This window comes from Sturnira hondurensis, unplaced genomic scaffold (assembly GCF_014824575.4).
Source record: "Sturnira hondurensis isolate 20B ecotype Veracruz unplaced genomic scaffold, ASM1482457v3 Scaffold0025325, whole genome shotgun sequence".
Taxonomy (NCBI): Eukaryota; Metazoa; Chordata; class Mammalia; order Chiroptera; family Phyllostomidae; genus Sturnira; species Sturnira hondurensis.
Window position 1 is genome coordinate 389406 of NW_028097956.1, and position 15080 is coordinate 404485.

Consider the following 15080-nt stretch of genomic DNA (forward strand, 5'->3'; position numbering starts at 1 on the left):
TACGGGTCCCTTGGCCCTGAACTGGCGCTGCTCGGGCCATCCTTTGCTAAGAAAGAGATGCACAGGCCTGGGGCGGGGCGACAGCGGCACGGTGACATGCTCCTAGGCAACACGGAAGGTGCCTATCTGTGATCACACAGGAGACAGCCTCTGACCTGTCTCCTAGGAGACAGAGCTGGATTCCGGGCAGTGCAGGGGCAAGGGAGGCAGTGAGTTGGCATGTGAGGGGCCCAACTGGCTAGAGCCTGTGGGGTTCCCTGCACCCGGATGGTGAGTGAGGAGAGCTCTGAGCGAGTGTCAGGACCCAGTGGGGGCCTGTCTAGCCAGCCCACGGGTCATCCTGGGCTCCTCACTCTGTGCCTGGTCCCCCAGACGGAGCGGGACGTGAGTGTGCGGCAGCGGGCCGTGGACCTCCTCTATGCCATGTGTGACCGCAGCAATGCCCAGCAGATTGTGGCCGAGATGCTGAGCTACTTGGAGACGGCTGACTACTCCATTCGAGAAGAGATTGTGAGTCCGACAGCCTCATGCTGTCACTGGCCACAGACGCTTGTGCCTCTCAGCTCAGGTGTCTCTCCTTAGTGGCTCTGGTTCTGCTCCACAGACTTGCTAAGAGTCTGCTGGATCCTGGGTAAAAGTTTCCTCTACTTGAGCTTTTTAATCCATGTGTTTGGGAAGGCTTTCAGTCTTGGAACAGTGCCCAGTGTCGAGCTGTTTGGGCACTGCCCAGGCAGTCAGGGAAACCTCTGCTGCTCAGACGCCACGGGGGCTTCGATGGGGGTAGCCGAGGTCTGCCTGGGCCCAGAGTCCCAAGGGCAAGGCTGCATCCGGACCGCTGAGTTAACCCTTCTCTGCTTGGCGCGCTCCCCCAGTACCTTGGGGGGGTGTCTAGGAAGAACAGGATCTGAGCCCTCCCAGGGCGCTACCAGCAGTCTCAGTTCCCAGTGTCATTCTGTCATCTGCAAAGAGGGTGCCGTGCACAGCCGTGCACTGTTCGAGCCCAGCAGACACTCACTCTGTGAAGGACGAGTGCTCTCGCCGAGTCCGAGGCAGGGAGTCCTGCCGCCTGTGGCCAGCAGAGAGCAGGGCCTGTGCTCTGTGTGGTCCATGCGGGTCTGCCACTGGTCTCCCTGGGGCCTCGGGCTCAGCATCAGCCTGTGGAGTGGAGCTGGCGAGGTGAGCGGCCCCCAGCCTCTCCATTCTCGGTGGGAGGGAGACAAAGAAACATGGGTTTGTCGTTCCACTTATGGTGTACTCACTGGTTGATTGTTGTGTTTGCCCTGACTGGGGGTCAAACACGCAACCTTGGTGTCTCGGGAGGATGCTCCGCCCAGCTGAGCTCCCTGGCAGGGTGGGGAGGCGTTTCTTCTTTGTCTTTCTGGGAGCGAAGTGCAGCTGAGGCCCCCGTGGGGGCTTTGTGGAGTGTGTGTCCGGCGTCCCAGCTGGCTGTGAGTGGCTTGCTCCCAGGACGGTGCTCCCGAGTGTGTGCGACTGTGCCAGGTCCCGTCCTGAGCTCTGCAGGGCTCATCAGTGAAGGCTGTGGCCGCCCGCCCAGGCCGAGCGCTGCGTGTTTGTCCCCTCAGTGCTGAGGGGCTGCAGCCAGGAGCTCGGGGCTGCCCTGGCGCAGAAGGTCAAGGTGGACTTCTCAGAGGCAGCGACTCTTGAGCTGAGCTGTTGACTTGCTAGCAAAGAGTCTAGAGGCAGAAAGGGTGCGGGTGTGGGGGCGAGATGAGGGGTGGGGGGCTGGACTGGGTGCCTGGTCTGGACCCCTGGGGCTTGGGCATTGTGGCCCTTGGCTGGGGTGTCCTTCCTCGTGCTGTCTGGCTGCCCAGCAGAGATGGGGGTGGTCTCGTGTGGGGTGGTCTCTTCCAGTTTTGAGTGTCGGAGAGCAGTGGTGAGTGACAGTCCTTCGTTTCAGTCACGTGAGGGGTGAGGCAGACGCTCTTCATCCCCGCTAAGTGCTCTGTTTGTCCATCTGTGTGGCCAGGTGTGTCTGAGCTGGTGTGCTAGCTGCCGGACATCCATGCAGGGGCCCGTGTGCACCCTGCCCTGCTCCCCGGGAGCCTTTCTGTCCCTGGGGAGGACACAGCGTGGGCAGGGCAGCAGCCTGCTTGTGATGTGGCTGAGGATGGATGCAGGCAGGACCTGGATCCTGGGGGCTTTGGGGTAGTGTCCTGCCATGGGAGCTAGTGGCTTCTACAGGGTGTGGTGGCGAGCTTGTGGGAGAGGGCGAAAGCCCAGACCCTGCTGGGGGCAGGAGGGGCGGAGCGCTGTGGGACAGAAGCAGTGGGGCACGGGCCAGTGTCGTTCTGAGGGCCAGGTGCATGGCTGCTGGTGAGCTGAGGGTGGGAGGAGGCGTGTTCAGGAGTGGTGCTCTGGGTCACATGGGGAGTCCTGTGGAGGCTGAGGGGGAAGGCGGAGTAGATGGCCGCAGTTTGGGGTCCCGCAGATGTCAGGCGCGGTGGGGAAGGTTAGGCAGGTGGTGTGGAAGTAGCAGTGCCCATGAGAGGGCAGGCAGCTCAGCAGAACGTGGTCTGGTGTGGGCAGCTGATGCCGTTCAGGGCAGCAGCTCCGTACAAGAAGATTGTGGCATGGGGGGTCAGAGCTGGTTGTGCCCAGCCTGTGCAGTTGCCTTGGGGCAGTGATGTGGCCCATGGAGCCCTCCGAGGTACGTGGGGGTAAATGAGTGGTGGGTCTTCTGTGGACACTAGAGGGGAGACTGGGGAGGAAGGCAGGCCAAAATAGCAGACCCAGAGAGTACGGCCGCTCCGTGTGCCAGGGGCAGAAGGGGGGACCAGGGCTGGCTTGGCTGTGTCAGGTTGGGTGAGCCCTCATGGGCTCCTGCTGCTGGGACCCATCTCTTCTGTGTCCCAATAGGTGTCCTGTCATGTCTGTTGCTGGAGGGTGGTGTGGCTTCCCTCAATTCGATCTGCAGATCTTAAACTGTCTGGGCTCCTTTGAGAACCGGTGGGAGTGCTCACCGCACGGTGCCCACCGTGTGGGTTGGCTGTGTGGGTTCAGTCCTGCAGCCCTGCATGGAGGCCCTGCTGTCGCGGGGCTGTAGGCACCCACCCTCAGCGGCTGCCTCTGCAGGTGCTGAAGGTCGCCATCTTGGCAGAGAAGTATGCTGTGGACTACACGTGGTACGTGGACACTATCCTGAACCTGATCCGGATTGCCGGCGACTATGTGAGTGAAGAGGTGTGGTACCGTGTCATTCAGATTGTCATCAACCGGGACGACGTGCAGGGCTACGCTGCCAAAACGGTGTTCGAGGTACCTCCGCTCGTCCGGGGAGGTGCGGTCTTGGGGTGTGGCTGCTTCCCTTCCACCTGCTGTTGACCATCCTTGGAGGGCCCAGCTCTTGTCCTGCTGACCCCTCTATTGGACTCTCAGCTCCTCCTCACCCTAGTCTCCATCCACATCACCGACTGTGGGTGGGACACCTTGGCTCTAAAGAGGCCACATGAGCACAGTGCCCAGGGCTGGTGTCTCGGGCTTGCCCCCTGTGCGTGAGAGCCCATGGGGGCCCCTAGGAAGACCCTCCGGGGCACCTGCCCTCCACCCGGGGCCTGAATGTCAGCTTTGTGCAGTGAGGCTCTCGTTATGGGGCGGGGTTGGCCACGTCCCTGCCTCCGGGGCAACGGCACCTCCCCGAGATGGCAGGAGGACAGGCGGGCAGGACTGACGCAGCCCCGCACCTGCCCACTCGTGCAGGCGCTGCAAGCCCCGGCGTGCCACGAGAACCTGGTCAAGGTGGGCGGCTACATCCTGGGCGAGTTCGGGAACCTGATCGCCGGGGACCCACGATCCAGGTAAGATGCCCCTGGGGTATCAGGGAGCATCTGGCCCGATACTGGGCTACACCCACTGGTTCTCGTGCCGCTGGTCTGACGTGGCTGCCGGAGTGTCCCAGAGCAAGACCAGCTCCACCCTGTCCCCCTGCCAGCAGCACACAAAGCAGGGTCCTGGTGGAAAATACCATGTGGGCAGGGGGTGTCTTCGTCCCCGGAGGGAGCACCGGCTCAGTGGGTGGAGTGGCTCTGTCCCACCTGGGGGGCCCTTGGGGCCAGGCTCAGCTGCCTGCCCTGGTGAGAAGGTGAAGGGCTCCTGGCCGTCTGCTCTCCCCCGCCAGCCCGCTGGTCCAGTTCAACCTGCTGCACTCCAAGTTCCACCTGTGCAGCGTCCCCACCAGGGCCCTGCTGCTGTCCACCTACATCAAGTTCGTGAACCTCTTCCCGGAGGTGAAGCCCACCATCCAGGATGTGCTGCGCAGCGACAGCCAGCTGAAGAACGCCGACGTGGAGCTGCAGCAGCGGGCCGTCGAGTACCTGCGGCTGAGCACGGTCGCCAGCACTGACATCCTGGTAGGCCTCGGTGCACTGGCCCCCGCCCACAGCGGCACTGCTGTGCTGACCCACTCTTTTGCCACAGGCCACTGTCTTGGAGGAGATGCCCCCGTTCCCAGAGCGCGAGTCATCCATCCTGGCCAAGCTCAAGAAGAAGAAGGGCCCAGGCACGGTGGCAGGCCTGGAGGAAGGCAAGCGTGAGCGGGGCGCCGACGTCAACGGGGGCCCCGAGCCGGCTCCGGCCAGCACCGCGGTGGGTCCCTCCCTGAAGCCAGCACCCTGCCCGAGTGCCTTTGCAATCCCGTCCCCGAGGTCCAGGGCCAACACAGCACTTGTCTGCTGGGGAGTTCTTGTTAAGTGAAGAGTGTGTACTGGGGGCCTGGTGGTGGCCCCCAGCCCGAGGCCTTCCCCATCCTGCACCTGGGAGCCCTGGGAAGCGTCTCTCTGGCAGACCCTTTCCATCGTTGTCGTCTGGGTCTCCTCTGGCTCCCAGCCCCGCTCCGTGGTGGCCCTGCACCTCTGTCGCAGAACCGCCTCCTGTGGGAGGCCTTCCCCACACCGTTCTGGCTGCAGGCGGGCCTGCCTCCTGCCGCTCTGAGAGGTGGGCCGGCATGGACCAGATGAGGGCACGAGTTCCTGCAGTGGGCGGCGTGGGGGCCCTTGCATGTCCGTGCATGTGTGCCCCTTGACGTTGGAGGCGGTGGCAGTGTTGGGAGTGCCGTGCTTCCTTGCTGTCCCCAACTAGACTCGGAGCTCTGGGGAGTGGGCACACTGGCTGGCCCGCTTCAGTGTCCTCAGTGATGTACCCTGGCCCCCAGGCCTGGGGGCTTTCCGCTTGGCCTGGAAGGCTTGGTGTCCTCTCTGGGATGCTGGTCCAGGGATGGGAATAATGTCACTTCCTGAAACCGGATGGCCTTGGTGAGGACGAGCTTCCAGGGTTCCATGTGGTTTGCTGTCGAGATTGTGCTTATGTCCAGCCCATGCTCCTGGACAGGGCTCCCTGCTCCACCAGTGTGCCCTGCAGACTGCGCCTGCCCCTCCAGCCAAGGACACGGGAGCCCGTGTTCAGACCTTGCTGTCCGGCCCCTCCCCTGAACCTGCTGCTGTTTCTGCAGAGGCTCCCCCTTCAGGCTGGTGCTTGGCATGTCTGCTGCTGAGGCCCACACCGTGTCCCGTTCCGTGGCCCAGGCAGTTTGAGTTTCAGGACGCATTGACTTTGGAGTGAATGATAAATGCGTGCTTTGCTTCCCAGTGGTCATCCCTTCCAGGGGGTTTTCTTTTCACCTGTGCCTTTGACCTTGTCCTGTGGGCATGGAGTGGCCCTGAGCTTGAAGGCAGGGCAGGGCTGTCCCCTCCCAGGCTACGGGTGCTGCTTGTGAAGAGGTCATAGGATCTTCCTGCTGCCAGAGGCGTGGACGGCCTGGATTCTAAAGTGGTGGGATCTTAGGCGGTGGTTTCCACGGGTGCTGTCCATGGGCGGTGTTAGTGTCGCACAAGGGAGAAGACTTGCCGTGAGGGGTGGGGTGCGCCAGGGTGGGGCATGTGGAGGGGTCAGGCGCAGGACCCCTTCCCAACTGCCATCCAAGGCCCTGCCATCCAGGGCCTTCTGCACCGGGGGCAGCCCAGGTGCCCATCCTGTCCGTGGCTCTGACTGTGCGCGGGGCGCGTTGAGGCGAGTGTAGGGAATGGGCTTTAACATCTGTTTTTGACAGCTGCCACGGGCCTTTCCGACTCAACTTTTGTTTGCTTTGTGCACACTCGCACCCCTGGCCTTTCAGCCACACTGCGACCCACACACAGGATGCAGCGGGCCTGGCATTCAGGCTTCGGTGCTTGGCTGAGTGCTCAGTCAGAATCTTTGAAAATGGGACTGGAACAGGAGCTCCTGTTCCGTAAGGCGCCCTGGGGTGGGGGTGGGGTGGGGCAGCAGGCCCTCCTCCTGGTCGGGCCAGGGCAGTCCTTCCCTTCCAGCCAGAGCTCTCCTCTGGACTCCGAGTGGCACCTGGCCAGTGTGTGCTCTGTAGGTGGATGTTCATGGCTGTGAGCTGCCCATCTGAGTTGAGAACCTGTGGCTGAGGTAGCTGTGGTTCCATCAGAGACCCCTCTGAAGGGGGACGCTTTCCGGGGCTGGTGGAGGTTGAGGCGGGGGGAAGTTGGACAGCAGGAGAGGGCCCTCCTGGCTGGGACTCTCCTCCCCATGGGTGGACACACCTGAGGTGTCACAGAGCTGCCTGGCGGGAGGTGAAAGCTCGCTGAAGGTGCTAGATTCTGCAGGTGGTTGGCTTTGCAGTAGTCTGCTCCCTGCACACACGGGCCACACGCTGCTGCCCGGCCACCTCCGGGGAGGCGGGGGCTCCTGAGCTGTGCTGCATTCCTGGTCTGGGGCTGCTTTTTGCTCTTGTAGTCCTTTGCCGTTGGAGGGAGAAGGGTGACTTGCACAGACTGAGTGCCAGGCGGGCTCCCTGGGAGGCCTCCCTAGTCCCGCAGCGGGGCAGCAACGAAGAGGCAGTGGGTCCTAGCGTGCTGCGGGGCCTCCTGGGGGTCCTCCAACAACACCTTATATCTGTTGTGAGTTTGGGAGTACATATTTGACTTAATAGGACAGAAGGAGCCTTCTACTTTAAACAGTGCCTGCGTTGTTTTGGAGGAACCAGTGGTAAAACCTTGCGGTAGTTGGCAGAGGGGAGAGGCCCCCGTTCAGGCTGCAGGTGCCATCTGCACAGGTGCCTGTCCTGCATGGCTGGCAGCACGGTGCCAGGCCACCTGAGAGGAGCTCTCACCCTCCGAGGTCAGCTCCCAGTGGTAACAGTGTGGGCAGGGGTGCTGCCCCAGGTGCAGTAAGTGGGGGCCATTGCCACGCCTCTCATGCCGACTCTCCCTGTGCTGCAGGCATGTCTCGCACGCCTTCTCTTGACAGCTGCTCCAAGGCCTCCCCTTCCACTTGGCCTAGGGACCCTTACTCCTGGGCCACCCTGGTGCTTGAGGGAGGCGGGGCTGCCATCCGGTGGGGCTCCAGTCTCACAGACCCACGCACTCTCTGCCGGGCGCGCATTTTGTGATGCTCCCTGCATCTCCCAGGAGAATTCGTACGCAGTGTCGCCTGCCCGCGCAGGTCGTTCTTTAGAAACCCAGTGCACGGCTCTAATGTGACCTGGGAGAGGGCCAGACAGTTCTTCCTGAGAACTTGGGTTCCCACTCGCCAGTGCCGAGCGGGGCTGTGCTGGGAGGCAGGCACAGGCGAGGCCAGTGCCCGGGGCACAACCGATGCAGAGGGAAGGGCTTTGCCCTCCTCCAGCCCATGGGGCTGTCCGGCTCCCGGAGGCGGGACCCTAGCAGCAGTGAGGGGCGTGGCATCAGGGTGGGCCTTAGACAGTTGCAGACGATTTTTACCTTTGTGAGTGTCCAGTGGGCCATTCAAGTCCTTCAGGGCGAGTTTGCAGGGCAGTGTGGCTCACATCCCCGGTTCTTGCCTGTGACGTAACCAGGGCAACCACCAGAACCCCACATTTGGCAGGTGGACACCACAGAGGTGTAGGGTCAAAGGGCGAGCTGCAGCTCTGCCGCAGAGCTTCAAGCAGGGACGGAGTGTGACAAGAGCCCAGCCGCTTGTGTCCCGTGACGTCACAGAGAGAGTGATCTCAGGGTGGCTCTGTCTTCGTCTTTGCCGAGGTCCACACAGCATCACTGTTTTAGGAGAAAAAGCGGTGGCGGTCCTGCAGACCCGTCTGCAGACCGTGCTCGCAGTGGGCTTTACGTCCCGTTCTCTCTGCAAGGCCGCTGCGGTGACCGTGCAGGGCACCAAACAGTGACTGTTGCTTTGTCTTCTCTTCAGCTGACTGCAATGTACCCCATCTCGGTTCTCCAGACAGATTTCTTTTTGGTCCCTTTCATGAGGAATTTGTTCCAGAAGTTTTCATTCAAAGAACATTTGTGAAAAGCGGGGGATTATTTTTCCAGTTCTGCAAGACTGTGACTCACCTTCGCCATGTGCTGGCCTGCAGGCCTGACTCGGGGCGCAGTGGCTTCTCAGAAGTGGTTGGGGCCCCTCGCTGCCCAGCGGCTGCCAAGTGGGAGGTGTGCGGTTGCTGCTCCGGCTGAGCTCTGTGTACCCATGCTGCTCCTCACTGACCCGCCCTCTCCCTGGTTTCCAGTCCACGCCCTCTCCATCGGCAGACCTTCTGGGACTAGGGGCCGTACCTCCCACAGCCGCGGGCCCCCCACCTTCCTCCGGCGGGCTGCTTGTGGATGTGTTCTCAGAGTCACCCTCCGCGGTCGCACCTCTTGCTCCCGGCTCCGAGGACAACTTTGCCAGGTAGTTAGTCTCCTGCTTTCTGAGGACAGGGGCCCTTTCTGCCCCCCCCACCCCCTGACCCTAGACTGGGGGCTGTGGTCAGCAGGGCAGAGTGGGCAGAGGTGCGGGGCCTGTGGTGCTGGGTGGGCTTGCCCTGCAACCACTTCCTCCTCCTTGGCGGGCTGTCTCACTGAAGAGAGCTCTGTCTAGGAGCGAGCGGAGGGGACCTGGTGCAGAGGCCGCAGGGCTGGCTGTCAGCTGTGCCTGGTGTGCGTCTAGTGCTCACTGCAGTGTTTCAGCTCCGCTCTGTCCCGAGAGCCCACCCCTGCCTGCAGCTCTATGTTCCCTGCACCCCTTCCTCTCGGGCATGGCCCCTCTCTGTGCCTGCCTTCTGGGTACCCAGACTTTCCTTAATTAACATTCTCCAGTTGCATAATTGTTGCTCTGTCCCACAAAGTCTGTGTCCAAGGCCGCTGCCTCCTTCTGTGACCAGCTCTGTGGCTTTGAGTGACTCACACCTGCCCCCTTCCCACCAGGTTTGTCTGCAAAAACAACGGTGTGTTGTTTGAAAACCAGCTGCTCCAGATCGGACTCAAGTCTGAGTTTCGGCAGAATCTAGGTGCGTATTTTAATTCCTTAACGTGAAATGCAGGTCAGAACCACAGTGAGAGCCCAGCTCCTGCCTTCTGGTGCTGCCGTCCGAAAAGCAAAGCAAAGGCTGGCGAGGATGCTGGGGGTGGGGCTGCACACTGCTGCTGGGGGCGCGCTTCTCATTCCCACCAGTGACTCTGTTGAGCTGGAGATTTTGAGCACGTCAGCTGTCTCCTGCAGGGTGTAATGCTGACTGTTCTCAGTCACTTTCTTGATCACTGTCAACTTCAGCTGGTCTGTCCAACCATGGAGCATTGTCTGCGAGAAATCTTCAGCATGAAACTTCACAAACCACCTTAAAAAAAGATTTTATTTATTTTTAGAGAGAGGGGAAGAGAGGTAGAAAGGGAGAGAAACATCAATGTGTGGTTGTCTCTCACATGCCCCCTCCCGAAAACCCAGCCAGCAACCCAGGCATGTGCCTTGACTGGGAATCGAACCAGCGACCCTTCGGTTGGCAGGCTGGCACTCAATCCACTGGGCGTCACCAGCCGGGGCAAAAAGTCACCAGTTTTGATCATTTTTAAAAAATGCACACTGACATGACAGCGGTCACAACACAGTCTAACAAACGAATGGGGGAAGAACAGTTGTCTTCCCCTCATTCGTCTGGAATGACGGGGAAGACAATTAAGTACCACTGGAGCCGCCTTATGGAAAAAACCAAATGGACTTGGTGGCCAACCCAGTGTGACACGGAATCACCACGTGACGACCCTTCTGCATGTATCCCCAGAGATTCGAAAGCAGGGCCTTGATAAGATGTCTGCACCCCATAGCATGGCGGCGGCGTTCATAGCAGTGAACACATGGAAGCAGCCTGAGTGTCTGTAGACGGATGATGGACGCACAGGGTGTGGTCCCCCCACTCAGTGGAATGTCACTTGGCCTTAGGAAGGACGTTCTGAGCCCCCTGCAGCATGGCTGGGCCTCGAGGACACTGGGCTGAGTGGATGGGCCAGACACAGACAGGCAGACGCCGTGTGGCCCCCTCGAAGGGGGTCCCTGGAGGAGTCAGAGCCACAGAGACGGGATGTAGGGCGGTGGGAGCCAGGGCTGCGGAGGGGCGGGGGGTGAGTGTTCGGTGGGGGTGGAGCGTCAGTTTGGGAAGACGGGAAGTTCTGGCAACGATGGAGGTGCCGGTTGGGCAGCCCCGTGAACGAGTTCTGACCCCACTGAGCGGGGCACCTACAGTCGTTACGGTGGGAGGAGCGCGTGCAAGTGCGAGCAGAGGGAGGGGACCAGCACCCACCCTCCCGGTCTCTAGGGCCTTGTGAGGACGCACGGTCACTGCCACCCTGGAAAATGCTTTGATTTTCCCGGTCTGGGCTGCTGGCCTTGCGCTTGTGGAAGGGGCCGCGCTGAACTGCTGTCTCTCAGGGGTCTGAGGGTCCCTCTCCATTCTGAACTCAGCGTGAAAACGTGTGCAAGGTCTGTGTCAGATCTCCATCCTGACGCGAGTAGTGGGCGAGTGTGGCATCCACAGGGTCTGCAAGGGAGTCCAAGGACCTGCCCGCAGCGCCGGCTCCCTGCAGCCTGACCCTCCCTGAGGCTTGGCCGGGGGTGGGGCTCCTGGGGCGTGTGTGAGCCACCTGTGAGATGGACTGTTTCTTCCTAGGTCGCATGTTCATATTTTATGGGAATAAAACCTCCACGCAGTTCTTGAACTTCACTCCAACACTGATCTGCTCAGATGACCTTCAGGCCAATATCCTTGGTTCTGTCTGCCCCATGGCCCTGATGGCAGCCAGTGGGGTTAGAGGGGGTTTTGAGGAAAGTACTTTAAAAAAAAAATCAGACTAGCAAGATAATTTCAGGTGCTGCAGTCACCTCAGGTGTTTTCACAAAACCTGTAGGTGTCTGCACCTGGTTCCCCAGATTCCTCGGGACCCCTTCTGCCTTGCTTAGCTTTCCTGTGGCACCGAGTCCCTCGGAGCTCTGCTGTCCTGCTCCGAGGACCCCAGAGGCCACTGCTGCCAGAAGCAGGGAGCGCACCATACGCTGGGCTGAGCTGGTGCCGCTGTGGCGGCTCCCTGCAAGATGCCAGCAGTGTGGTGGGAGCCCTCCCGGCCAGCGTCACAGCGGCCTCCCGTCTTCCCTTCCCCAGGGCGGGGCCGGCCACACCGGTGGTGAGGAAGGCCTAGGCTCAGCCAGAGGAGAGGCCTCCTCACCACAGGCCACAGCCATTTGTGTCATGAGAGGAGCACGTGTAGAGCGAAGTATTGCAGTCGTTAAAGTTACTTAGACCTGGGATCAGCTCTGTTCAAGGTTTGGTCTCCTATCAGCTGTGTGAGCCTCTTTGGAGCCCCATCTAGAACATCTCTTACCTCTGGGCTCCCCGGGCCTGGGCTCCACCAGGTGGCCCAGCTCAGACCCATGTCTCTGTGTTGAGGTAGCCTTGACATGTGCACATCTGAGCCTGCAGACCAAGCCTGTGGACCCAACAGTGGAAGGGGGTGCGCAGGTGCAGCAGGTGGTCAACATCGAGTGCGTGTCTGACTTCACTGAGGCGCCAGTCCTCAATATCCAGTTCAGGTAGGAACCCTGGGGGTGGCACCCACTGGCTGGCAGGTGTCCCAAATCCCGGCTCAGGACGGGAGCTCCAGGGGCGGGGGCGGGGCCTGTACGCAGCTGTGTCTCTGTGTCCCTGTGAGCCACTTGTCCTCCTCAGCCTCGGTGTCCCTCCTTCAGAGGCCGTGGTGAGGACAGGGCAGGGGGACCCAGTGGGTGCTGATGTGGCCGTGTGCACCGCAGCCCTGGGGACCGATGGTGAGCCTGGGGTCTGCGAGGCTGGCATGGTCCAGTCCCATGGGTCCTTTGGTGTGCCATGTTCAAGGCCCTGTGCTTTTGAGCCGATGGACGGGGGCCTTTCCCGTGGGGTTGGGGCTGCTCACTGCTCAGCTGGCCTCTTGGGGGTGGGCCCCCCCAGGCCCTCATTGGCCCGGCACGTGTTCATAGTTGTGCTTGGGGTGTGCATGCTGTTTTGGTTGTTTTTTAGAGCTGTTGTCTCTGGTGGTGGTACTGGTTCATTGCTGTCGTTTTTCAGTGACTGCAATAGAGTGGGCATGGCCAGCCAGCTCTCTGCTGGGTGTTTGTATGGTTGAACTTCTGGAAAAGCATGTTTTCAAATGTTGAATGAACAGAATGGAAGGTCATATAGTTTGTAGAGTTTAGGAAACTAGTCAAGAGTTTGTTGCCTGCTGTAGACAATGTCTTCTTTTCGATCTTTTTATGAAAAAAGAAAAAACCACCATAGTTTAAAGTAACTTAGAGTTGTAGGATATGGACTGAAGGGGAAAGTCGTGTCCTGAGGTTGGGGCGTCCTGCCCAGGGCTGGTCCTGGGGTGTGGTCCTGGGCCTCTGGCTGTCAAGAGGCAGAGCTTAGCCCATCTGTGCTGCTCGTAGGTATGGAGGAACCTTCCAGAATGTGTCTGTCAAGCTGCCCATCACACTCAACAAGTTTTTCCAGCCCACAGAAATGGCTTCTCAGGGTTTCTTTCAGCGCTGGAAGCAGCTGAGCAGGTGCGCTGGCCGTCCTGGGGGTGGGGGTGCGGGGGGGCCGGGCTGTGATCTTGGACTCAGCTGAGGGCGTGACACTGGCCTTTGTGTCTCACAGTCCCCAACAAGAAGTGCAGAACATTTTCAAGGCGAAGCATCCAATGGACACAGAGATCACCAAAGCCAAGGTGACAGTGGCCTTGTTCAGGGTGTCCCCGAGTGGGGGCCTGTGTCTTGCCTCAGCCACCAGAGCATCCCAACTCTACCCTTTCCTTTGTGCAGATTATTGGGTTTGGTTCTGCCCTCCTCGAAGAAGTCGACCCTAACCCTGCCAACTTTGTGGGAGCCGGCATCATCCACACCAGAACCACCCAGATCGGTTGCTTACTGCGTTTGGAGCCGAATCTACAGGCCCAGGTCAGGCCTCCTAATGAGATGGCTAAATGCACGTAGGTTTTTACTGGGGCGTGATGCACACAGACGCAGCTCCTAGTGCAGGGGCTCGGTGAGTTTTGACAGAGTGCACCTGTGCACCCCCACCGGCTCACGGGCACAGCTGACATCCCCATCGCCCCAGGAAGTTGCCTGGTGCCCTCGCTGTTGGCTCCGTTCTCCCCTTGAGGCCACTGCGTGTCAGCCTTGTGTTTCTCAGATGGCCGTGAGGCACCCCTTTGCTTGGTGGGTCCCCTCCTGCTGCCGGGCTGCTGGGCTGTCCCGGAGTGGTCTGGGCAGAGCTGCTGCAGAGGCCCTTGCACGTGTCTGTGTGCAGACGTCTGTGTTCCTTTCGCCTGGCAGGGGCCCGTGCACCTGCGGGCCCCCAGGGCCCATGCCCAGGTGGCTCTGCAGAGGGGCTGGGACCTGCGAGCCACCAGCAGCATCTGAGGTTCCAGTGGCTCCCATGCATGCTGTCATGGTCACAGTCAGACATTGTCACTTCAGGTGCTGAAAGCTCGTTTGATGCTCAAGTCTCTAAAACAGTGGACGCCTCAGAGAAGGGGATGTATGTGGCCGATGCCCAGGTGCTATGCTGAGCGGGCCCTGGAGGCCACTGAACTGCCGTTCTCGTTTCAGATGTACCGGCTCACGCTGCGGACGAGCAAGGAGACCGTCTCCCAGAGACTGTGCGCTCTGCTGTCGGAGCAGTTTTAGTCCCCGAGGGTGGAGGTCAGGCGCCTGTGCCCGCGTCTCCTCACCTCTGCTGTTTCCGCATTCTGTGCTGCACGCAAGCACCCCCCACGCATGCCACGGGGCAGGGCTGCCACCTGCCCCCACTGCTGCGTCCCTCCAGTGTGGATGGGAGTGCGGGTGCACAGTGTAAAAAGAAAGGCTGAGCCTGGACTGCAGCCGGCCTGCCGGGTCAGGAGGGAGTGTGGGTCCTGGGATCTGAGTTTATAGGGATCAAGAGGGTTCCGTGGTTAAATCTACAAATTAAAGGGAAATTAGAAGTTTGAATGAAAATGGACGTTTTTTAAATTGTATCAGAACGCCACTGTTGCTGTTTCTTGATGCAGCAGCACTTGGTTGTAGGGACTCGACCTTAATGAGGCCATGTGGCTGTTTTGGAGGGTGACACCAGGTGCAGGAGGTGCGTGACAAGGTTCCCATGTGGCCCGGCCCGTGCTCGGGTCCCTGGCACGTGGCACAGAGCACGCAGGCTGTAGGCTGACTGTGGTGTGGCTGTGGCGGCACCCTGCATCCAGACGCCAGACATGCTGGTGTTTTTCACCCACAAATTTCGAGGCTCGGCTAGAGCCAAGCATCTGCCCTCCCAGCACTGTGTTCTTAAGGGGTGATTGCGAGGCCGTCTGACCCTGTGGCCTTGGGGGTGGTCACCGTGGCTCTAGAGGGCGTGTCCTTTTCACCATAGTGGCGGGGGGTGGGGGTGAAATGTGACCAGCGGGAAAGACTCTGGAAGGAGAGCTGGTCTCTTTCCTCCCCGGGGCTCACAGTTGCCAGTGTTGCTGCTGACCTTGGCCGGCATGGTGGAGGAGGGGTGTCAGGAAGTGGAGAGCCTGCCGGGATGAGCTGGAGCCCGTCCTCTGCGTGCTGCTCTTGCTGCTCAGCACAGGGGTCGCCCTGTGCCGATCTGCACTCTCAGAGGGATGGCCCTGGAGCGGAGCTGCACCAGGGCCTCCGATCAGCCAGTGGGTTGGTGTGTGGAGTGCAGTGGCTCAGGCTGGCAGGCGGTCTGTTGTGGGTACCCAAGGGCCTGGGAAGAGCTGGGTGTCTGTTGGCTCCCCCAGTTTCCCAGCAGGCCCCGGGCTCCCGGGAGCTGTGCCGCAGACCCCTGT

The 15080-nt window shown here is 60.6% G+C and overlaps 1 protein-coding gene across 3 annotated transcripts in view; it reads left to right on the forward strand.

The window, feature by feature from the left end:
• The window catches only part of AP2A2 (adaptor related protein complex 2 subunit alpha 2), a 58334-nt gene extending 44087 nt beyond the window's left edge, over positions 1–14247 (forward strand). For all 3 annotated transcript variants that reach the window (XM_037039149.1, XM_037039151.1, XM_037039152.1), the window contains 13 exons: positions 373–510; positions 3094–3276; positions 3718–3815; positions 4136–4367; positions 4435–4602; positions 8501–8661; positions 9177–9259; positions 10910–10999; positions 11703–11826; positions 12697–12813; positions 12908–12977; positions 13072–13206; positions 13861–14247. In XM_037039149.1, the coding sequence (XP_036895044.1) occupies positions 373–510; positions 3094–3276; positions 3718–3815; positions 4136–4367; positions 4435–4602; positions 8501–8661; positions 9177–9259; positions 10910–10999; positions 11703–11826; positions 12697–12813; positions 12908–12977; positions 13072–13206; positions 13861–13938 (1677 nt within the window). In that variant the 3' untranslated portion in view covers positions 13939–14247. The remainder of the gene's footprint in view (positions 1–372; positions 511–3093; positions 3277–3717; positions 3816–4135; positions 4368–4434; positions 4603–8500; positions 8662–9176; positions 9260–10909; positions 11000–11702; positions 11827–12696; positions 12814–12907; positions 12978–13071; positions 13207–13860) is intronic.
• Positions 14248–15080: the final 833 nt, after the last annotated feature.